Source organism: Macrobrachium nipponense, chromosome 28 (assembly GCF_015104395.2).
Source record: "Macrobrachium nipponense isolate FS-2020 chromosome 28, ASM1510439v2, whole genome shotgun sequence".
Classification (NCBI taxonomy): Eukaryota; Metazoa; Arthropoda; class Malacostraca; order Decapoda; family Palaemonidae; genus Macrobrachium; species Macrobrachium nipponense.
In genome coordinates this window covers 22,172,513-22,197,700 of record NC_087217.1, presented here as the reverse complement: position 1 = coordinate 22,197,700, position 25,188 = coordinate 22,172,513, and the positions used below count along the sequence as shown (strand labels likewise).

At 47.8% G+C, this 25,188-nt stretch overlaps 1 protein-coding gene across 2 annotated transcripts in view; it reads left to right on the top strand.

The window, feature by feature from the left end:
• Positions 1–25,188, top strand: part of LOC135201580 (ubiquitin carboxyl-terminal hydrolase 1-like) — a 117,640-nt gene that overhangs the window by 79,776 nt on the left and 12,676 nt on the right. For both annotated transcript variants that reach the window (XM_064230609.1, XM_064230608.1), the window contains one exon: positions 6,933–7,139. In XM_064230609.1, the coding sequence (XP_064086679.1) occupies positions 6,933–7,139 (207 nt within the window). The remainder of the gene's footprint in view (positions 1–6,932; positions 7,140–25,188) is intronic.

Below are 25,188 nucleotides of genomic sequence, written 5' to 3'. Positions count from 1 at the left end.
GGAAGAGAAAATCTGGTTCTAGAACGGTATTCGTTCCTATTCCTGCCACCCAGCGGCAGGGGCGGTAGATCACCTGACCTACCTGCAGCGTGTGCCGCGAAATTCTAATTTCTGTTGGGGACGACGGAGTCTATAGCTAAGTATATATCTGCCAGGTAAGTATGTACAAAACTTTATTGTATCATAACAATATCATGTTTCTCCCCCTGCTTTTGATTTGTCTCATACCCCTTCGGCTCCCGAAGCGCATAGGTTGGACGGTATGTGGTCAGCGCTAGGCCTACCAGGTGTACCAACCTTGGATGGTTTGCTTGCGCATTATATGGCGTCACGGTTCCAGCAGGGTAAGGCAGCGCTGAATGTTCCTCATCCCCCTGGCTTGCAATTTATGGGAAATAATGCCGCGGCTACGCCATCAAATTCGATGTTTACAGCGATGCAGAACATGGGAGGTAGTTTGGCAGCAAACATGCGGTTGCCATCAGAGCCGCACAGTCTCTCCCTACGAGATTGGCAGGCGCGATGACCTCACAGACTGCTTCTCGGCCTATTTTGCTGCACCCAGACTCAAATACGCCTTCGGACTCGGCAATACAAACTGTAATGCAGAAATTACAGGACAAAAAGAAAAGGTGTGATTCGCCTTCTTCGTCTTCTTCCTCTAGTTCAGCGTCATCGCTAAGTCCGATGACATCACGGCGAGCGCCAGTCAAGCATTGGAGGATTCGGGATTTCACGACTGATCCTCGGGCTAAGAGGAGAAGAGGGAATTCTTCTTCATCTTCAGACCAGGACTGTCTTATCCCAGTCAGCAGGAAGGTCGGGAAGTCAGTGGCTGGTAAGCACAAAGCTAGCAGACGAAGCCGTTCGCAAGAGTCCGAACAAGCGAGAGAGGCGACGGACTAGCGGCCGACGCAGAGTTGCCAGTTTGGATTACAAAGACTACGATACCGCTGGTAAAATCGACGTTGGCAGCGAAGGGTGCAGCAGAGGATAGAATGCAGGTTCCAGTTTTGCCTGTAAGGCCATTCAAAATACGCACAAAGGATGATAAGGCTCCTATTAAAAGTACGAAAAATAGGGAGTTGGCAACCTCGTCGGATACGTTCGTGGAAGGCAGTGTTCGTCTGGATGAAAGGTCGAGGCCGAGTTCTCCGACGCTCGAAAACGATACCAATACTAATAGAGACGAAGTTATATCTGTTTCAAGGGAGCCTTCATCTTGGAGATCTAGACGAGATTCTCGCTCTAGATCCGTGAGCAGAGAAAGAGTGAGGCGTTCTCGTTCCCCTACTGACTATTCGGGATCGAGCCAACGGCGGCCAGCAAAGATCAAAGAGACCGCGGCCGTTGGGGCAGGCGGCCGTGGAATTCCGGGCCGTTTGTCAGAAGATAGGGGTGAGACAACATCCCCTGTGACGGAGAACAGTACGTTAGAGCCGGAGGAAGGAGAAAACCAAGAGTTTCTGGCCTCGTATGCAGAGGTGATTGATTTGATTCGTCAATTCAATAACCTTTCGGAGAAGACAGAAACACCGGCCAGTATGCTTCCTCCTGGAACTGACATGGTATTTGGATTAAAAAGGGATACCAAAGTGTCGTATGAATTCCCTTGTTCGAGTCATGCGGATTCTGTCTTACAACACGTAAACGCAAAGATTGCAGGAAGGGATAATTCCTTAAGATCTAATAGATCTTTTAAATTTATTCCTCCTCCAATGATGAAGCAAAGGAAATATTATACGACACCGAAGGTCCCTTTGCTGTCCAGGCAAGTGAACCCTAATGTTGTAAGATTAAGGCCTGGATTAACCTTGGATCAGGTTAAAATGGAGTGCCCTTCGATGATGTACCAAGAGGCTGCTACGTTAGAAGCTACAGCTTCTTCTGTCTTTCAGACTGCTTCTTGGTTAGACCTTTGGTCAACAGCAGTGGTGAAGATTGCATCCTCGGAAGTGACAAAAAAGGTAGTGGATGAATCATTGTTCATTAGATTGCTACAATCAGGTTCCAAAGCGATTGCGTACTTGACAAACTTAAGTGCCAATGTTTGGGCAAATATCCTGCTAATGAGGAGAGATGCAGCGTTGGCTAGACTAAGCCGGACTGTGGATTTGGATTCCTGTTAGCATTGAGGAATGGGGATATCTTGGAGTCGCAACTGCTGTTGCCAGAGGTCATACTGGAAGAGGCGGTAGATAGAAGAATGATGGACACTAACGATAGGTTGGTGCAGCAGGCAGTTAGGAAAACGTCTAACAGTCAAGCTACTCCTTTGGAGGTGAGACAACAGCAAATATCTCGGAAGAAGACAGTGAGACATAACATCCCTAATAGGGCCAAAAGACCCTCTTCCCCAAAGAGGCTTAACGCATCGGCCCTTTCACAATAGAAACAACAGAGGAAGGGGGAGTAGGGGAAGAGGGAGAGGCTCAAGAAGATAGGATGGGTGCTTCTCATCACTCGGCCACACCAGTGGCGGGTTGCCTGGCAAATCACTGGAAGGTGTAGCAGGAACTGGGGGCAGAGCAGTGGGTGGTGGATGTTCTCAGGATCGGGTATTTGATTCCGTTCTAGGTAACCCTGCCCCTGACAGAACAGCCATTACCCCACTTCGCTTATGCTCACGAATCTCAGAAGGCCATTATTCTGCAAGACGAAGTGAAGAAGATGACGGAAAAAGGAGCTGTGGAACAAGTATGCAGTTCGTTGAAAGGCTTCTACAGCAGGATTTTCCTGGTACCCAAAGCCAACGGGGAGTGGAGGACAGTAATAGACCTGTCAACTCTGAATCTGTTTATAAGGAAAACCAGTTTCAAAATGAAACATCCAAAAAACGGTTCTACAAGCAGTCAGGATCGGGGACTTTATGCTGACAGTCGATCTGAAGGACGCAATACTTTCAGATACCAGTCCATCAGTCCTTCAAGGAATTTCTCCGCTTCAGTCTTGCAGGGAAAGCTTTCGAATTCAAGGTCCTGTGCTTCGGATTGACAACGTCTCCTCAAGTTTTTACAAGAGTGTTCACTCTCGTGTCGATTGGGCGCATGCTCAGGGGATCAGGCTAATAAGATATCTGGACGATTGGCTGGTGATAGCGAAGTCCAGAGAGAAATTACTCAGGGACAGGGCGACCCTCTTGCAGCTTTGTCACAGCCTAGGTATTGTGATAAATCAGGAGAAGTTGCAGTTGGATCCAAGTCAACGTTTGTAGTATCTGGGAATGGTTATAGACACAACAGAAGCCAAAGTATTCCCAACAGACCAAAGAATAGAGAAATGCAAACAAGTGGTGAATGCCTTTCTGGGAAAACAAACACAGCCAGCAAGGCAGTGGCAGGTGTTACTGGGAATCCTAACCTCCCTGGAGAAGCTAGTACCACAAGGAAGACTACACCTTCGGTCTCTACAATGGAGGATGAAGGAGTTTTGGTCACCAATAGTAGATCACCCGTACGAGCCAGAAGTGAGGAAAGACTTGCTGTGGTGGGTGAACGACGACAATCTGACAGTGGGTGTCCCCCTTCAACAATCCACTCCGGACCTCTTGCTGTTCTCGGATGCATCACTAGAAGGCTGGGGAGCCCATATGGAGGAGTTGATGGTGTTAACAAAATGGAGTTGCAAGGACAGAGAACTCCATATAAACGTGCTGGAGTTAAAAGCAGCATTTCTAGCTCTACAGGAATTCAGGGAGAGAGTAAAGGAACACTCATTGGTATTGATGTCAGACAACACCACAGTAGTAGCTTATATAGACAAACAAGGAGACCTAGTTTCTCGGCAGTTACATGTGATGACAGTTCAACTTCATCAGTGGGCTGTAGAAGAACCTGGTAGACATCAGGGCCAGGTATATTCCGGGAAAAAGAAACATAGTTGCCGACAAGTTGAGCCGCAGAGATCAGATTCTGGGAACGGAGTGGTCCTTGCACCAACAGGTAGTGGACAGGATGCTCATGTTGTGGGAAGGGACCGATCATAGACCTATTCGCAACCAGGTACAACAAAAAGTTGGAAGTGTATTGTTCGGTAGTCCCAGACGCAGAGGCAGTAGCAGAAGATGCGCTACAACACCCTTGGGACAATCTGGACGTGTACGCATTTCCTCCATTTTGTCTAATCCGTCAGGTTCTGAACAGGGTAATGCGGTCTCAGAACATCAAGATGACCCTGGTAGCTCCGTTATGGCCGAAGGCAGAGTGGTTTCCAGACCTACTGGAACTCCTAATAGATGTGCCGAAAGAGTTAACCCCATGGAGCAACCTACTGTGTCAGCCGCACATGGAGAGGTACCACCAGTCGGTGAAGTCCCTATCGCTTCACAGGTGGAGACTCAAGTATCTCCTCCGAGCAAGAGGGTTTTTGCAGAAAGCAGCAACTCAGATGGCAGGAAATATCAGAAAATCATCTGCGACAGTATACCAAGGAAAGTGGTCAGCATACTGTGATTGGTGTCGTAGAGGGAACTTGTCTCCACTCGGTACCACTATTCAGCAGTTAGCAGACTTTCTGATATATCTCAGAACAGAAAAGCATATGTCTGTATCTGCAGTGAAGGGGTACAGGGCTGCTTTAGCCTTAGTCTTACGAATGAAAGGGGTGGACATTTCATCTTCATGGGAGTTGGCCATGCTGATGAGGAGCTTTGAACAGTCATGTCCACCAAAGGAACTAAAAAAAAAAAAAAGCCCCAGATTGGGATCTGACCATGGTACTGAGTAGTCTGCAAAACCCCCTTACGAACCACTAAGGCAGATCCACGGATAGGAGCCTGACCCTGAAGACAGTCTTCTTATTGGCCCTGGTCTTTAACCAAAAGGTGGGGGAGCTACTGGCCTTGTCATATCTCATAAAGCACTCGAGAGGTTGGAGGTCAATGGTATTTGAGTTTGTTCCAGAATTCGTGGCCAAGACCCAAAACCCAACAATAGTGGACGGCAGATTCGACTCCTTTGCCATACCTTCCTTGGCAGACTTTGTAGACAATGACAAAGATGAGATGCTTCTGTACCCTGTCAGGGCACTAAGGGAGTACTTAAGAAGAACAAGGCACCTCAGGTTGTTCGTAAGTATAGGACGGAACAAGAAGGAAGTGTCCAGGAATACAATATCGTTTTGGCTAAGGGAGACGATCAGAAATGCTTATATGATAGAAGACAGGGGGTCCAAATAGCCAGGTGGGTAGCAAGAAGCTCATGATATCAGGGGCTTGAGTGCTTCTTTGGCATTTAAGAAGAACATGTCTGTGGAGAGAATTCTGAAAGGCTGTGTGTGGAAACGCCAAACAACTTTCACCTCATTTTATTTGAAAGACGTTGCCCATAGATCCTTGGACACTTTTTCCTTGGGTCCAGTGGTGGTGGCTCAACAAGTGATATAGCTCATCCAGTACCCCTAGCGGGTCAGTTTGCGTCTAGTCTAAGATGAAGGTATGAAAGTAGAATGAATGGGATGACTGGTCTTTTTTCTTTACTACTTTCTTCCTACTCCTTTAACTACGGGCAATATGAAGGAGGGTACCGTCATATGCTGGAACGGACTAGATGCAGGTGAGGTGGTCAGCCATACTGTGAAGCTATCTTATGTTATGATATACTTTTCAGTAGCAACACACCCCTCTAGATAATAGAGAAGAGAGGGGTGAGGGTGGATCCAGTTACAAGGGACAAGAGTAAACCATAGAATGGTATCAACACCCAGTGAGGGAAACCAATAGATTCACTTATATCTTTGGTTCTAGGTTCATTGTCCATTCTCTTAGAATTTCCCTAATATATTCGGAAATGGATAAGGTGGCAAACTCCCAGTCAGTTGTAGAGACTTACCTCCCTCCAATAAGTAAGTCTATCCTAATGTTAAGACCAAAGGTTTGTTCCGTATATGAATAAATACCGAATTTGTAACCAATTTGTATTTTTCATAACTAACAAACCTGAGGTCTTAACAGGTAAAGGCCCACCTCGAACCACCCCTCTAGCAGTCTAAAGTGGGTTAGAAATATAACTGATGGGTCACAGGTCGCCGTGGGCATTCTGGGTATACATGCCCCGTGACCTGGTATAGATGCCAATAGTCCCTGGATCTCACAAGTGTAATGTTAATTCTACCGGTTTCCAGCTTGGCGCTAGTAAATCCTAATGTTAAGACCTCAGGTTTGTTAGTTATGAAAAATACAAATTAGTTACAAATTTGGTATTTTGTTACTCTTTTTGAGGGAACAAAAAACATCTAGGTGCTGTGCTGTAAAGACAAGCAAAACATTTATTTCTTTGGTATAGTTAAGCAACTATACCAAAGTATAGTTGCTTAACTATACCAGTACAGTATCTAGAGTGAAGTGCCAAATATATCAGAATTTGAAATTACGTATTATCATACATAAAAGAGGCACTGGACTCTTTTGTAATTAATGGAGGCTTCAGAACAGAAAGGGATGTCCTTTGAAACTACTTTCTACAAATGATCTGGTGTTACTAGCGGAACTGAAGGAGTTCATGAAAATAGGATTAAAAGATGGTAGAAAGAAGAAAATCCTTGTACTAACTGTTATCTATGAAAGTCCTTTTCTTTGATTCATGGCATTCTCTTGAAAAACATTTTCCTTTTTATGCATGTGTAAGAAGGAATCCAAGGTTAACTTTGTGAAATTGCAAAACTTCAAATACAGTATTGGGAAATGCTAACCTCAAGAAGGGAAAACCTGACAAAAGACATTAATGATGGTGATGATCCGACAACTAGAACCATCAGTTTTCCTAACTAAGGTGTTGATCTAACAGGCAGAACCATCAGTTTACCTTACTAATGTGTAAGTTATGTAACATCGGTTGTTAGTTAGAATGTGCGTACAAAGAATATATATTACATTTTTTAACAATGCATGTAACATTTTTGTGGGAGAAACAATCATGTTATTTTCCAATTTTCAGGCCACTATTTATCCTTTGTACGTTTAAGTGCCCTTCAGTCTTCTAAGTGTCCAGAACAGCATATACAGCAGTTGCAGCAGCAGCAGCAGCAGCAACCAACTCAACCCCAGTCCAACTCCTCCGGAAAGCATGACTGCCCGTGGATGAGATGCTGTGGGCTACACATGGATCATATTCACCCAGCGCCCATTCTAAATGGTCATATAGGTAATACTCATGATTTAAGAATTTTGAGAATAGAATTTAGTATCACTAATTTGAGATTCCTTCAATAAAAATCCAGTTCACCGATTGGTATACTGAAGGACAAAAAGCCTCTATACCTCACTCCATAAGTATTTGCAGTCTACCATCAAACAGTTAACTGAATATTTTGTATAGTTCTAATATTTTTAATTTGCAGTCTACCATCAAACAGTTAACTGAATATTTTGTATGGTTCTAATATTTTTCATATCCAGAGTTCCTTGGAACTCTTAAAATTCCACTCCAGTTATGTATGATAAAATAAATTCGTATGGTTACTTGTTCGCAACAAACTCATTTATAATTGCCGAGATTTTGAGACTCCCTGTAAAAAAAAAAATTGTTCTTGTCAGATCCCTTGGTGTCAAGTAGCAAGGTAGTAGTTACTTTCCCTGTTTTCACATTTCAGTTCACAAGTCATGATTTCCCTGGACTTTTTTAAATTAATGTAATTCAATAATTTGTCATTATCACTACTTCCATAATCAGAGTACTTTTACCTTTTTGAAGGAAAAATTGCACAATTTTCAGTTACCCAGGTGATTTTCATTTCTGATGGGTAAAATTGAATTACTCTGTCATTGCTGGTGAAGAGATTATTTAAGTGCCATTTCCCTTTTGTTTAGAGCAAGAAAATTTGTTTGTTTGTAATTCAGTTTTTTTGGAATTTTTTCACTTTTTTGGGTTAATTGGTGTCTGTGATGATTGCTAGCATATTTCACTTGTTTTTTAAGGTAGCACCTGGCTGGTTGGTGCTCACTTTGCCTTGTTCCATTAGTATTATATATTACTTAAAATTGCATGAGTTGCTTAAGAAGTCTGTCAGTCAGTTTCCCTTACTTCTCAAGTTTATTTTCTCAAGTATTTCTTGGAATTGACACTTGTTCCGGTACGGTATACAAACCATCGGTCCTTTTACAATAGGAAGGTAACTAGCGGCAGCTGGATGGTCGTAAGCTTCGAACAAGGGAGTTCGGTAGTTAACTGCTTGTCCGACAGTGCGCGCGCCGCGCGACTGGGAGACGAAGAATCACTTTTGCTTTCGGCCTTGTGGTGTTAAGACGTGCTCGCCATCGCTCTCTGCCCGCTTCATCGTCGTATGCTTTGGATTATTGTGAATTTATTCTACTTCTGTTTGTTTGTGTATGAAAGTGAAACTGTAAGTACTTCTTTTCATTTTTCTTATATTATTATCATTGTGATTTCAACATGGATCAAGGATCGGATCAATCTCCGCGCCCTCCCATCATCTGGCGACTGTGCCCCGGGGTGGAGGGCCGCAAGTGCTGGAAGTTTAGATCCTTCATTGAAATTGATCCCCATGTCCTTTGCGCTCGGTGCCGAGGGCGGGAATGCTCTCTGGCCAAGCCGTGTATTGTGTGTTGTGATTGGTCGGAGGTGCAGTGGGGGCTGTATGAGGGCAGGAAGAAGCGAAGGCCTGCCAAGGAATCGTCGGAAAGCTCTCCCGTGACTCCCTTGGTAAGACACTTCGTCTTCTTTCTTGCCCCCGCTCAGCTCCCTCGTATGGCACCTTCCCCTTGGGGGGGTTATCAAGGTCCTTCTCTTCGCTCAATCCGTCGAGCGTGGAGGAGGGCGCTCGGTAACCCGACGTTCAGTTGTATTTTGGGTCTTCCGTTCGTCCTCCTGTGTACCCGCAGGTGCTTCTGCCGTGGGGGATGACCTTGGACAGGTGTGGGCGTCGTTGGGACTGCGGGGGTGCCGAGTGTCCAGGGGCTACTCTCTCATCTGGCGGGGTCTGGTGCGGTCACCCATGGAGTGGTGACCACTACTACAACCACCATCTCTACTCCAGGGTACGCCGCCCCTCCTCACCTGGTGTATTCTCCCCATGTGGTGTCAGTGACTCCTTCAGCCGCAGTGCAGGGTCTGATTGCCGCCGTACCAAGGAGGGGCGTGCCGCCACCGCCTGGATTTGCTGTGCTGCCTCGCCCGGACTTCCGCCGCCCAAAGAGCTCTCCCCTGGACCTGCCGCCGGTATCCAGGATGTCACTGGCTGCTGCCCCGTCTCCTGGCTTACCTGTGCTACTTGCCATTGATGCTGTGCTGGCTGTTCCTGCTGTTCCCGTACCAGCTGACGTCATCCCAGTCCACGGTGTTGCTGCCCCAGACGCTGGTTTCTGTCCGGACAGGTGCGTCCAGGGCCCTGTTGCTTCGGCAACAGCAGCCCCGGCTCCGCCCTGGATGGCTGACCTCAAGTCTGTCCTGAGGAAGCTGACGAAGAAGAGGAGGAAGGTGTCGTTTTCGTCTGCAGCCGCCTCTTCCCCTTCGACTTCCAAGGCTACCCAGCCGCAGAAGAAGAAGGCTGCCTTCTCCCCTCCTAAGAAGTCTCCTTCAGGAACTTCTCAGGGCCCGTCCCACACCGGTGGGACGGGGGCTCCTTCCGCTGGTCCTCCTGCTCCTACGGGAGTAGAGCCCGTCTCCTTCCGCAAGGAAGGAAACAGGGACCAGAGGGGTACCAGCTAACACCGGTACTTCCTCGCCTGGTGCTAGAGGTTCTGCCGCTACACCAGGTTCCGTCTCGGCCTCTCGTTCGCGAGAGGTACCGGGTGTACGGTAACCTACGGGTGGCCGTGCAGCCAAGAACCAGACGCCAGGTTCAAGGCACGGAGCAGAAGGCTGGTGAGAGCCGCTCAGGTGACTTTCGCCAGGCCAGCGGAGCGGTCGCTCTCGTAGCGACCAGCCGGTCACCCGGGTTGACGTGACGGTCCCAGACTGGCCACGGGCTGAGGCTGGGAAGAGGTCCCCCCGATTGCTGGCGCCAGTGGTTCGACGCGCCGTGAGGACATGCACTGGTCTCACCGCGACAGTGGTCTCTGCAGGTCGCCTGACCGCTGCTCCCACAGGGACCGGACGGGTAGGGCGACCAGCAGCAGTTCCTCTTGACGCACAAGATCGGGGCCGCTGTTCTCGGTCCAGCCGTTCTCCCCAGGGAAGCGGCACGACCAGGCCTGCAGCTAGATCCCCACCGCGGGTTGGTGATCGCCTGCAGCCCTCCAAGCACACTGGTCCTGCCAGTGAGCGAGGGGGGAGCATCAGGTCTTCGTCTCCCGTGCCTTGAACTTCCTCGGGTTACACTGGGAAGGGCGAGACACCGAGGAGCGATCGTGAGGGGCGCGCCCCACACGATCCCGTCACGACGCCGTACGTACCAGGCACGGTCTTAGGATCGACCAGGTCGTATGCGCAAGTGACAGGAGGAGACCGAGAGGGGTCTGTCGCCGTTCCCCCTCCTGAAGGGGGAGGATCTCGGGAGTTGCTCTTGTTCGAGGGACTTGACGGTCCTACTCCACAAGATGCAGTCATGCCGGAGATCCAGAGGAATTTTGCTGAGGTAATTGCGCTGATTCGTCAGCACAACGATCTTCGCCGCTCCCACCATCCAAGCCCACGTCCCAGCTCGAGTCGTTTTGGGGTCCGAAGAAGGAGCCCAGACCGACGGTGGGTCTGCTGCGATCGGAGCTTGCCGACTCTGTGTTAGACCAGGTCGAGTCTCTCATCTCCGGACAGGAGGGCTCATGAAGTCTGGCAGGTCGCACAAGCTACTTCCTCCTCCTCTACTGCGACAGTGGCGTTTCTACGTGCCCTCTGAGGATCCAATGCTGCCCAAACAGGTGAACCCAGACTTAGCCAGGCTAACTCCGGGTGTGTGTCTGCAGCAGCTCCTGTCAGAGAACCTCTGGTTCTCGCAGCAAGAGGCACTGGGCCTGGAATCCACCGCTATGGCGGCTTTCCAGGCCGTCTCCTGGTTAGACCTGTGCTCCCTCACAGTTTCTAAGGTCGCAGCAAACTCGAGGGATATTTCTCCTGAGGATGACACGGCTTTCAGGAGACTTTGTCAGTCTGGTGGAAGGGCCATCTCCTTCCTCGCCCATCAGACGGCAAACCTGTGGGCCAACCTTGTACTTCGCCGTAGAGACGCAGTCCTTACCCGAGTATCCAGGGCGGCTAGGCGAGAGGCGGCGCTTGGATTACGGAACGGACCTGTACGGAGTTCCTTCTCTCTCTTCCCAGGAAAAATGGTGGACGCTGCGGTGGAAAGGCGGCGCACTGATGACAGTGACCGCCTGGTACACCAGGCAGTTTCGAAGGCTTCTGGGCAGCCTCGAACTGCGGCCAAGCCTAAGAGTTTGGCTAGCGCTTCCTTGGCTGCTAAGACGGTTGCCCCGTCGAAGCCCCGAGGAAAGACTCTGACTTCTACTTCTGCCAGGGGAGGTCGTCATCAGCCCCCCTCCCAGCCTTCCTTCTCACGAGGGGGGGCAGGGAAGAAGTCGAAGAGAGGCGGGAAACGCTAGGGATGGCGTTCCCCCTCACCTGCTGCCAGAAGTGGGGGGGTGCCTGGCGAGCCATTGGGCAACATGGCAGCGCTATGGTGCCGAGAACTGGATAGTAGACGTCCTTCGGGAGGGATATCTACTACCCTTCAAATCTCGGCCACCCCTCACCTCCAACCCGGTCCATCTGCAAACATACGTCCTGGGATCATCAAAGGACGTAGCTCTACGACAGGAGATCAAGACCATGCTGAACAAACGAGCTGTAGAGATCGTCACGGATCAATCACCGGGCTTCTACAGTCGCCTTTTCCTGGTGAAGTCTACAGGGGGGGCTGGCGCCCGGTGGTAGATCTCTCTCCTTTGAACCGATTTTTTGTTCATGAAGCTTACCTGTCAGATATATATGTAGCTGTATTCTCTGAAGTCCGACAGAATTTCAAAAACTTATGACACACGTAGTGGGAGGCCAGGTGGTTAGTACCCATTCCCACCGCTGAGAGGCGGGTATCAGGAACCATTCCCCTTTTCTATTCAGATTTTCTCTGTCGCCGGTACTGTCAACACCTGTTTTCAGTACCTCCGCTTTGGATTTCGTTAACTTCTCATTGTCACATAAGTATCTTGATTGTCTTTTGGTTTTGACGTAGGATCTGTGGCTAGGCACACGCTTTTGTGGACTGTTTTTGATTTTGGCTTTGATTTTTCCTGTAACTAAGATGTCTAGTTCTAGTTCTGCTAGTGTCAGAGTATGTTGTATGGATGAGTGTAAGGTGAGGCTACTGAAGGTTTCGGTAGATCCCCACATTGTATGCACGAGTTGTAGGGGACGTGTGTTTGATAAATGACCGTTGTAAAGAGTGAGTTTGTCTGATTCGGGTTGGAAGATGTATGATTCTTACGTACGCAAGTTAGAGCGTGCAGAATCAGGTCTTCCTCCAGGAGTGTATCAGGCAGTAGGCGTCAGGGCAGTAATATTTCTCCTGCTAACCCTCCAGTAGACTTTGTTTCTCCTAACCCTGTGGTGTTGCCTTCAGATCCCTGAGATTGTGTCTGTGGAGGGTAATGCCCTTTCTGTGATTTTGGATTCTCTCTGTAATCTGGAATCCAAAGTGCTCGCCTTGGAGACTAGTGCAGTGATAGTGCCCCTAATGTTGTGGAGGGGGCGTCAGATTGGCCCCATAATGCCTCTAGGCCTGGACCTCTGTTGGACTCCCAGGAATCAGGGAGTGGGGATGTCGAAAGCCGAAGAGGGTTACGGGGGCTCCCCACTGATCTGGCGTCCCTTCGGCAGGACCTGTTGACGCTTCCCAGGCTGCCAAGGAGCGTGCTCGTGCACGTCTCCCGAAGGATTGCTTCTCGTCCTCCGAAGCGTCCTCCCCACGCAAGGGGTGGAGCTCTTGGAAGGACTCTCGGCCCTTGAAGAGAAGCTTCAGAGAGGAGGACGCTTCACATCCTTTTTCTCCAAAAGTTTTGCGGTCTTCTCCGGATTTCTACGCGTTTCTGCCGCAGAAGAGGACCAGGACGTCATCCGAGGATGACGCTATTGAGCGCCCCAGTCGCTCCAGGGAGAGAGCTGTTCCTGTGAGAAGGAAGAAGGCGTCCCCTCGCCCCTCGTCTTCCCACAGGATCAGCCCTTCCCGTGAGAAGGAGTCTTCTCCTACCAAGAGGATTCTCCTATCAATGCAGCAACAGTTAGCTTCGTTGCTGGCAGAGAGAGAGGCAGAGCCGCGGCGTCGTAGGAAGGATGACAGACTGCCGATCAAGAGGTCCAGGCAGTCCCCCTCTCCCTCTCCTCGCTCGTCTCCTTAACCTGTTTCGTCCCCCTCTAGATTTCGTTCGCCACCCCAGCGTTTGTCTGGAGGGCGCGATGAACGTCTCCCCAAACTCTCGTCGTTTGAGAGGGAGGAAGACCTTCAAGCTCATCGTAGCAGGGATTGTCTTCATTCTCGCCAAGAGGCTCCTCTCACGTCTCTTCATGACGCTCTGACTGCTGCGAGGCAGGACACTCCTCAAGCTGCTAAGCTTGACACTTCACAAGCTCCTTCGTCTCGTCAAAGGGATCGTCAGGACGCCTGTCGTGACGCTCGTCGGACTTCTCGGCAGGACGCTCGTATGGACGCTCATCGGGACGCTTCTCTGGACGCTCGCCGACGCCTGGACGCTCATTAGGACACTCGCCGACTTCAAGACGCTCGTCAAGACGCTCTTCAAGACGTTTTATCTGCAGTTTTGCCGGACGCATCGGAGGCTGTTGTGAAAGATGTCCAGCCTTGTACGGAGAGTTCTGCATCAAAACGCAGATCCCTTTTGAGAGTGGAGCCTAAAGGTCTTAGACCTCTCCATTCTGTAGACCCGTCAGTTGCTCCTGTAGAAGAAGGAGAACTCAGCAGTTCTACGGAGGCAGTAGATGAAGAGCAGCCTTCAACATCGTCTTCATCGGATTACCAGGTCTTGGCCTGTCTTCTTCATTCTTCGTTCGGAGACAAGTTTCAACCCTCGGCCCCTCGCTCTCCTCCTTCTCAGTTCTCCTCGTCCAAATCCAGTAAATCGCCAAGATTTGTAAAGATGAAGACTTCCCTTTCGACCAAGAGAGCATTTAAGAAGGTCCATTACTGGATGGACTCGAGAAAGGCTCAAGGAAAGACTTCATTTGCCCTGCCTCCGTCGAGACTCAATGGCAAAGCAGGGATGTGGTATGAGACAGGAGAGGACGTTGGGTTGAGGGTTCCTTCCTCTGTCCAAGGCGACTTTGCCAGCCTGGTTGACGCTCTGAGGAGGTCTCTACTTTCATCGGCGAAGTTGTCGTGGACGCCTTCTTAGTTGGACCACCATCTAAAGGGACTGTTCCGGACGATGGAAATTTTTAACTTCTTGGACTGGTGCTTGGGAGTCCTAGATGTTCAGTCACGGAGTCCGGACTTGATTAGTCTGGGGGAGCTGTCCAGTGTGCTAGCGTGTATGGACAAGGCCGTCAGGGATGGTTCGGAGGAGCTGGCTTCGCACTTTTGTACGGGGCTCTTGAAAAAGAGAGCTTTGTACTGCAACTTCACTGCGAAGTCTGTTTCTCCCTCTCAGACGACAGAGTTGCTGTTCGCCCCTCTTTCGAGCCATCTCTTCCCCCAGCAATTATCAAAGATCTGGCCGTCAGCCTGCAAGAGAAGGCCACACAAGACCTTCTAGCCCAGTCTTCCAGACGTCCGGCAGTCCCTTCGACTTCTACGCTGGGTAAAGCTTCCAAGAAGCAGAAGCCCTTTCAAGGGGGAGCTTCCTCGAGATCGTCTCCTCGAGGAAGAGGTCTTCCCAGAGGCAGAGCCCCTTCCAAGACCAAGGGTAAAAAGTGAGATGTCTGTCCTTCAGACACCAGTCGGAGCCAGGCTTCGTTTATTTGCAAGAGCCTGGAGAGAGAGAGAGGCGGACAACTGGTCCCTCAATGTCATCGAGCGAGGATACAAGATCCCTTTCCTCAAACCGCCCCCGCTGTGCACGACACCCAGGGATTTATCACCCTCTTACCATCGGGAGAAGCAGCAGATTCTGTACGATCTGCTCGAGCAAATGCTCGAAAAGAGGGCTGTGGAACAGGTCCTAGACCTGGAATCCCGAGGCTTCTACAACAGGTTGTTCCTGGTGCCGAAACAGTTGGGAGGATGGCGACCAGTGTTAGATGTCAGCAGGTTGAACTTTTTTGTAGAAAATCAAAAGTTCAAAATGGAAACGCCTCAGTCAGTTCTAGGGGCCTTAAGACCAGGCGACTGGATGGTGTCCTTAGACCTTCAGGACGCTTATTTTCACGTTCCGATCCATCCTCAGTCGATGAAGTACCTGCGTTTTATCCTGAAGGGGAAAGTCTTTCAATTCAGGGCTCTTTGCTTCGGGTTAACCACGGCCCCGATGATATTCACAATCTTAATGAAGAATGTGGCGAGATGGCTTCATCTTTCCAACATAAAGATCTTTCTTTATTTAAAGGATCTTTCTTTATTTAGATGACTGGCTGATTCGAGCCCCTTCGAAGGCAAAGTGTCTGAAGGACCTTCACACGACGTTGGTTTTGGCGAAGTCCCTGGGACTTCTGGTAAACTTCAAAAAGTCCCATCTGATCCCGACGCAGTCCATCGTGTATCTGGGGATTCAGAAGAAATTCAGTGGGCTTTTCGGGCTTTTCCATCTCAGGAACGTCAGCAGCAAGGATTAGACAAAGTTTCAACCTTTCTGGGGAAGGAAACATGCTCAGTGAGGGAATGGATGAGTCTGCTGGGGGACCATTTCCTTGCTGGAGAAGTTTGTTTCCTTGGGGAGACTCCACCTCAGACCTCTCCAGTTTTTCCTGGCGGAAAACTGGCTAGACAAGGAGGATCTAGATTCGATTTTAAGGATCTCGAAGCAAGTAAAGGATCACCTAAAGTGGTGGCTCGACCCTGTAAAGCTATCAGAGGGGTTTTCTCTCAAGCTTCAGAGCCCCTACCTAGTGTTGTTTTCCGACACGTCCACCTCGGGATGGAGAGCAACACTAGGGGGGGGAAGAAGTGTCAGGCACCTGGAGAGGGGAACAGGTGTCCTGGCACATAAATCTCAAAGATTTGGCGGCCATTCATTTGGCTCTCCAGTTCTTCGAAGACCAAGTCTCAAACCGAATTGTCCAGATCAACTCGGACAATACCATAGCTGTGGCTTACCTCAAGAAACAGGGAGGAACGCACTCTCGGTCCCTGTTCAGTCTAGCGAGGTAGATCCTGTTGTGGGCACAAGCACGAGACGTAACGATCCTTACAAGGTTCGTGGCAGGTGTCAAGAACGTCCGTGCAGATCTCAGTCGGCAAGATCAACTGCTGCCGACCGAATGGACTCTTCACCAGGAGGTATGCCAGGAGCTGTGGAGGCTATGGGGACGTCCTCTAGTAGACCTATTTGCTACATCGAGGACGAAGAGACTTCCGCTTTACTGCTCCCCTGTTCTTGATCCAGGAGCAGTAGCGATAGATGCCCTTCTCTGGGATTGGACAGGGAGGGACCTGTATGTCTTCCCCCCGTTCAAGATCTTGGGAGAAGTCATGAGGAAGTTCGCGGCGTCGGAAGGGACGAGAATGACATTGATCGCACCGCTTTGGCCTGCGAAAGAATGGTTCACAGAGGTCATGACCTTCTTGGTAGACTTCCCAAGGACGCTACCCTTGAAGACAGATCTACTCAGACAGCCCCACTTCGAGAGGTACCACAAAAACCTCTCCGCTCTGAGTCTGACTGCGTTCAGACTATCGAAAAGTTGGCCAGAGCGAGAGGTTTTTCAAGACCAGTGGCAAGAACTATTGCCAATGCAAGGAGAGCTTCCTCTCTTGCAGTGTACCAATCCAAGTGGGCCGCTTTCAGTAGTTGGTGTAGAAAGAAGGGCGTTTCCTCTACCACGACCTCTGTGAACCAAATAGCAGACTTCCTCCTTTATCTAAGGAATGACTTAAAGCTAGCAGTCCCGACAATAAAAGGCTACAGGAGTGTGTTGTCGGCAGTGTTTAGACACAGAGGCCTGGACTTGACTAATAACAAGGATCTTCATGATCTATTAAGATCCTTTGAGACCACGAAGGTAGCTCAACCTAAGCTGCCTTCCTGGAACTTGGACGTGGTCCTGAAGTTCTTGACGTCCAGTCCGTTTGAACCTCTCCAGGATGCATCTTTGAGGGACGTTACAAGAAAGGCTGTTTTCCTAACTGCTCTGGCGACGGCGAAGAGAGTTAGCAAAATTCAAGCTATCAGTAAGCATGTTGGTTTCAAAGGGCATAATGCTGTTTGTTCGTTGAGCCCAACGTTCCTAGCTAAAAATGAAAACCCGTCCAACCCTTGGCCTAAGAGTTTTGAAATAAAAGGGATGGCTGAAATTATTGGATGAGAGCCAGAAAGAGTCCTGTGCCCTGTCAGGGCTCTCAAATTTTATTTGCGGAAGACGAAGGAATGTCGAGGTCCTTCAAGCAACTTGTGGTGTTCGGTGAGAAGGCCAGACTTACCGATGTCTAAGAATGCTCTGGCATTCTTCTTGAGAGACACCATCAAGGAGGCTCATTCATCTTGTAAAGATAGTGATATGAAGTTGTTGAAAGTGAATGCGCACGAAGTTAGAGCTATCGCAACCTCGGTAGCTTTCCAAAAGAATATGGCTCTCAGTGACATCCTGGGTGCCACCTTTTGGCGGAGCAACTCGGTGTTCGCTTCACACTACCTGCGGGACATGAAGATGACATACGAGAACTGCTGTTCGCTAGGGCCATACGTCTCCGCAGACACAATTTTGGGGGCAGGAAGTAGCACTCATCCTATCCTGTAGAAAATGGTTAGGAGGAGTTTTTTAATTTTATTGTGTTTATGGTTGTTGGGTTGGCCGCCGGAGGTGGACTTCCCAGTCTTTAGCTTAAGATAGGCTATCTTAACTTTGGCTAGTTTTTGGTCAGGTGGTGGTTTTTTGCTTCGTTGCCCTCATAGTATGGTCAAATGGTCTAGTCACATTGTGGTCACGTCCCCGTTGACAGATCATCTAGAATTCACCAGCTATACAGGTCACTACCTTGCTGGAGACTCTAGTAAAGCAGAAGCGGACTTGGGTGACAGTAATCACAAAGTCAGCTATGCTAACAGGTAAGGAACCAAGATGTCAATCATCTACATGTATTTGTTTCCTAAATCCTATTCGGTCTCTTCCCACCTCCAAGGGTGGGATTCAGCTATATATATATTTGACAGGTAAGCTTCATGAACAAAATGATATTGTTATGATACAATAAAGTTTGTTCTTACTTACCTGGCAGATATATATATTCGAAGTGCCCACCCACCTCCCCTCAGGAGACAGTGGCACTAGAAAATCTGAATAGAAAATGGGAATGGTTCCTGATACCTGCCTCCCAGTGGCGGGAATGGGTACTAACCACCTGGCCTCCCACTATGTGTCGTAAGTTTTTGAAATTCTGTCGGACTTCAGAGAATACAGCTATATATATATCTGCCAGGTAAGTATGAACAAACTTTATTGTATCATGACAATATCATGTTCGCCAGACTCGGTGCAAGATGGAGACGGCACGTTCCGTGCTAGACTCCATCAGGGAGAACGATTTCATGCTTTCAGTGAATTTGAAGGATGCGTATTTCCAGATACCCATCCATCAATCCTCCAGGAAGTACCTCCTTCATCCTCGACGGGATGGTGTACCAATTCAGGGCACTTTGCTTCGGTCTCTCAACCGCCCCACAGGTGTTCACGCGAGTGTTTACTCTGGTGTCTGCTTGGGCCCACTCGTCCGGGATACGTCTTATGAGGTATCTCGACGATTGGTTAGTCATGGCGAGCCTGCAGGACAGGGATCGACTACTGGAGTTCTGCCGCGATCTGGGCATCGCGGTGAACTTCGAGAAGTCCAATCTCGAACCCAAGCAAAGGATGAAGTACCTGGGTATGCTGATCGACACGGTAGCAGGGCAAGTCTTCCCCGCAGACTCGCGGATCAGCAGATTCAGGGAGGCAGCCGACCGGTTCCTGTCTCGGCAGGAACAGGCAGGTCAGCAATGGCAAGTCGTGTTCAGCCACCTGTCGTCACTCAAGAAGTTAGTCCCTCAAGGGCGTCTTCACCTGCGGTCTCTCCATTGGAGACTAAAGGAGAGTTGGTCACAGGCAAAGGACCCACCATACTTCCCCGTGTCCCTCACACAGGAGGTAAGGCAGGACCTAGCCTGGTGGCTGGACGACAGGAACCTCTTAAGAGGAGTGCCTCTATGCACTCCCCCCCCGGAGATGCTGCTGTTCTCAGACGCATCAAATGAGGGATGGGGCGCACACCTGGAGGAGTTGCTGACTGCAGGAGTGTGGGACCCTCACGACAAGCACCTTCACAATGGCCTGTAACTCAAGGCAGTGTTCCTCGCTCTCCAAGAGTTCCAGGACCGCTTGATGGGACACTCGGTGGTGTTGATGTGCGACAACACCACGGTAGTGGCATACATCAACAAACAGGGGGGCCTAGTGTCTCTCCCTTTGCACCAGTCGACTGTGCAGGTGCACGAGTGGGCCGCGGCTCACTCAATAGAGCTGTCAGCCCGCTACATTCCAGGCAAGAGGAATGTAGTAGCAGACATGCTCAGCCGTCGGGATCAGGTGATAGGGACCGAATGGTCCCTACACCAGGACGTGATGGAAAGGCTCTTCAATCTGTGGGGGCGTCCAGTCGTGGATCTGTTCGCCACCCGGCACAACAGAAAACTTCACATTTTCTTTTCAGCCGTGCCGGACCCATGGGCAGCTGCAGAGGACGCTCTCCAACACCCGTGGGACAACCTCTTCGTCTACGCCTTTCCCCCGTTCAGCCTAATTCGCAAGGTGATCAGGCGAGTGCTGGCCACCCCAATCTCAGGATGATCCTGGTGGCTCCCAAATGGCCCCAGGCCATTTGGTATCCGGACCTGCTGGCTCTGCTTGCAGAAGCACCGAGAGAGATTCCCCATTGGCACAACCTTCTCGCCCAGCCACACGTAGAATGGTACCACCGAGCAGTCCAGTCTCTACATCTTCACGGCTGGATGTTATCCACCATCTCTTGTGAACGAGAGGCTTTTCTCGTAGCGCAGCTACAAGTCCTCTGCAGCTGTGTACCAGGGGAAGTGGGCCGTCTTCTGTGGTTGGTGTCGTAGACGGGGTCTATCTCCTCTCAAAGCCACTCTTCAGCAGGTAGCAGATTTCCTCGTATTTCTTCGCCGAGAAAAGCTCCTCTCGGTCCCCACAGTCAAAGAATATTGAGCCGCCCTGGCACTAGTCCTGAAACTTAGGGGATTGGAGATCTCGAACTCGTTCGAGATCTCCTTGCTTATGAGGAGCTTTGAAAGGTCTTGCCCACCCAGGGAACTCGGGCCCCCTGAGTGGGACGTGACTCTCGTCCTTAGGAGTTTGACTCGAAGATCCTTCGAGCCACTTCGAGAGTCGTCAGACAGGGATCTGACCCTCAAGACCCTCTTCTTGCTGGCCCTGGCATCGGCGAAGAGAGTAGGGGAACTTCATGGTCTGTCCTTCGATGTGAAACATTCCAGGGGATGGGGATCTGTGACGCTTGATTTCGTCCCAAACTTCGTTGCTAAGACTCAGAATCCGTCGATCCCTGACGACAGGTTCGAGTCTTTCACAATCCCTTCCCTAATGGACTTCACCAACAATGATTCGGATGAGATGCTGCTTTGTCCTGTGAGGGCGCTACGACGCTATCTGAAGAGAACTCGTCACCTCAGCCCTGAGAGTCGACGCCTCTTCGTTAGCGCCGGGGTGACCAAGAAAGAAGTTTCCAAGAACACGCTTTCTTTCTGGCTGCGTGAGGTGATCAGGAGGGCGTACGGGGCTGATGGTAGTGACGACATCCGTACGCTCCGTCTTTGAGCCCACGAATTCAGGAGCATTGGTCCTTCCCTTGCGTTCTGCAAGAACGTCTCCGTGGCGCAGGTCCTGAAGGCAGGTGTCTGGGCCAACCAGACCACCTTCACCTCCTTCTACCTTCGGGATATTGCCCACAAGTCCTTGGACACTTTTTCCTTGGGACCTGTTGTGGCTGCTCAACACGTTGTGTAGCTAACCCAGACCCTCGCAGGCTGAATAGCATCGATTCCCGGTGTGGCTGTAGAATGGATGATGAATGAGTGTGTGACTGGCTCCTCTTTCCCATCTTTTTCTCCCCTCTACCTGTGGGCAGAGGGACACGGTCGTCACCCTGCTGGAAAGGATGAGATGCAGATAAGCTACTCGACCGAGCCTCATCCTATCCCTTTCACTAGGGATAGGAATGAATATCCACCACTTCCCCCAACAAGGGGGGGGGAAGTGGAAGCCAACAAGAGACAAACCCATAACTTTATGTTGCCTCTTGCAAACAGGAACAAGTTCTTGCTTGCTAGTTTTAAGAGATACGCTTGCCTCTCTCTTATTACTTGGGTCCAGAGGTCTGACCATTGATCCTGCGGTGCACACCCTGATCAATTGGACAGAGGCTAGGATACCCTCCCTCGCTCTTATGACCAGGGAAGCATCCAAGGTTGGGCGAACACCAGTCTGTTCACAAAGACTCAGATTCCTCCCACCAAGAAGTGAGTCTTCCTGTTGTAAAAGGACCGATGGTTTGTATACCGTACCGGAACAAATGACAATTTGTCCAAAATTGCATTTGTTCCGATACGCAATACAAACCCTCGGTCCTTTAACAATAGGAAGTAACTAGCGGCAGCTGGAACGGTCGTAAGCTTCGAACAAGGGAGTTTGGTAGTTAACTGCTTGTCCGACAGTGTGTGCGCCGCTCGCCAAAGAATCACTTTTGCTTTTGGCCGTGTGGTGTGAGGACGTTGTTCACCATCTCTCTCTGCCCGCTTTATCGTCCTTCGCTTTCAGGATATTTTTTTTGTTTTCCCTTACTTTGTGTGTGTGTAAAAGTGAACTGTAAGTACGCATATTCATTTTCATATACATTTTGTTTATTTATGATTATGGATCAAGGATCGATGTACAGTGGTCCCCCCGTATTCGCGAGGGATGCGTACCAGACCCCCCCGGCGAATAGTTAGAATCCACGAATGTTTGGAACCCCCCTCTAAAAGTACTCATAAACTCCTATCCTGAACATGCAAACACCAAAGTATCCCTAAAAAGACCATCCTTTATCAAATATATATAAAATATCCTATTATAGTTCATATTAATCTTTGAAATATTATTAATACTGTTTTAAAGTAAATCTTACATTTTATGGTTATACATAAATACATACTATGTACGTACTGCATGACTTAGTTACGTATGTGAAAATAATTCAGTCCCCCCATAAGTATTCAGTCATGCACGTTTTCTTTCATACTGTTTCTAGTTGAGACATCCATTTTCTTTTTACAAAGGAAGCAATTGTATGTGAAATCACAAATACCAAATGTCTACTTAAAGTATTATCCTACATCAAATATACCATTGAATTGGTATTATTAATATAATTTTAAAGTCATCTTAAACATTTTACCATTAGAAATATATAAACAGCCAATAGCAGAGAGAGAGAGAGAGAGAGAGAGAGAGAGAGAGAGAGAGAGAGAGAGAGAGAGAGAGAGAGAGAGAGAGAATAACTCCTTACGGTTTCAATAGATTGAAATGAACGTCTGTAGGCAACTTTTTTCCCCTCCCATAAATACATATAATTCTCCAGAGAAGAGAGAAAGAGAGGACTGTGCAATTATGTTTGTCTGTCTATCAATTCTTTTGCTGAGAGCGAGAGAGATAAGAGGAAGAAATAGAAACACCAAATGTATGACAAGTATCTTGTGGAGAGAGCGAGAGAGAGAGAGAGAGAGAGAGAGTTGTCCTTACAGTATTTAAAAGAGAGAAATTGAATGATTATTGTATTTAAAATACTCAGATATGAATTTTGTACTTACAGTTAATAGTATTATTATTGGAAAATATTAATGATAAACTTATTACATACATGGCCATGAAAATGACCTCATCTCAGTAAAAGAGAGAGAGAGAGAGAGCTTACATAAAACCATTAAATTCGTTGACCATTGTATGGCATTGTTACTTTCCCAGCTCCGAGCGTCACTGGAGTTATGAGGTAGGGAAATTGATACAGAAAAAGACGAAGGGAAGAATTTTCATTTGTAATTAGTTATCGTATTATTACTACTTCTATTATTATTATTATTATTATTATTTGAAAATAAAATAAACACGTGCATTTACCATAAAAATTCTCTCATCTCAGTAAGAAAGAGGAGAGTTATCCTTACAAGAGAAATGGAAAGGTAATTTTCATCTCTTTAAAATACTACCATTATGAATTTTGTAATTACAGTTTTATTATTATTATTATTATTAAATAACTGAAATTATCAATAAACATTTTACATACTAGTACCATAAAAATTCTTTCATCTCGGTAAAAGAGAGAGAGAGAGAGAGAGAGAGAGAGAGAGAGAGAGAGAGAGAGTTTATCTCTCTGTTCTCTCAAAAAATACTTATAACACTTCCAGCGAAAGAGAGGGAGGGAGTTACCACTATGCCAGCGAAAGAGAGGGAGGGAGTTACCACTATGCCAGCGAAAGAGAGGGAGGGAGTTACCACTATGACACATTATTATTTTGTGTGGCAAAAGAGAGAGAGAGAGAGAGAGAGAGAGAGAGAGAGAGGTTAGCCTTAATTAAAAGTGGCATGGATAGATTAGTATTTTATTTCTTTAAAATACTATCACATAATATGAATTTTGTAATTACAGTTATTATCATTATTATTATTATTATTTGAAAGTATTAAAAACATATAGTACAAGTACTATAAAAAAAATCTCAAGTCTCAGTAAATGATGAGAGAGAGAGAGAGGGGGGGGGAGGGGGGGAATTTCATGAGCACTTGATGGCAACAGCACAACAGCTCCTTCCCCCTCCTGTCACTTAACTTGATACGTATGACAGTTTTAGTACCTGGAGTTACAGAAAGAATACTAGGATTTCCTTCATTCTTCCATAATTTTTTAAATTTATAAGCTAAAATCTTACTAATTCACTATGGTATTTTCTTTAATGAAATGATATTATTGCTGTATAAATTAATATTAATATTTGAAAATAGTAAATCATTTATTTATCATACAAAAAAACATAGGATTTCCTTCATTCTTCCATAATTTTTTAAATTTATAAGCTAAAATCTTACTAATTCACTATGGTATTTTCTTTAATGAAATGATATTATTGCTGTATAAATTAATATTAATATTTGAAAATAGTAAATCATTTATTTATCATACAAAAAAACATATCTTTGTAGTAGAGAGAGAGAGAGAGAGAGAGAGAGAGAGACCGAGAGAGACGAGAGAGAGAGAGAGAGAGAGAGAGAGAGAGAGAGAGAATTATTATTTTTATTATGTGATATCATTTAAACTTATTAAACTTACTAATACAGTATTAATCAAAATTAATATTTTAAAATTAGTAAATCATTTTTGTATCATAAAAATGTATTTAGTCGTGAAAATAAACATCAACATACAGTAATTAGTGATTATTTTCGTCGGAAAATTCCGCGAACGTGCGAGTCCGTCCGCGAATAATTTCTAGATAGGTTCTAAAGAAAAATCCGCGAGTGTGTGAGTTCGCAAATACGGGGGGACCACTGTAATCTCCGCGCCTCCTATTACCCGACGACTGTGCCGGGGTTGAGGTTCGTAAATGTGGAAAATTGAGAGTTTTCCTGAGATTGATCCCAATTCCTTTGTGCTCGGTGGCGAGGGCGGGAGCGCCGAGCCGTGTATTTTTGGGTGAAAGGGTGAAAGTGAAAATTGTAAGTGCAGTACTCTTTTTCATTTTTCATTTATATTTTTGCCCTGTGCGCTCGGTGCCGAGGGCGTGAATGCTCTCGGCACGAACCCCTTATTTTGTGTGAAAGTGAAATCGCAAGTGCAGTATTCTTTTTCATTTTCATATATTATTTTGATTGCATCAATATTCATTATGGATCAAGGTTTCCGCTCTTACCCGGGAATTGATCCTTACCCTTTTATTTTGTGTGAAAGTTAAATCGCAAGTGCAGTATTCTTTTTCATTTTCATATGTTATTTTGATTGCATCATATTCATTATTGGATCAAGGTTTCCACTCATAACCGGGAATTGATCCTTACCCCTTGCGCTCGGTGCCAAGGGCACGAATGCTCTCGGCCC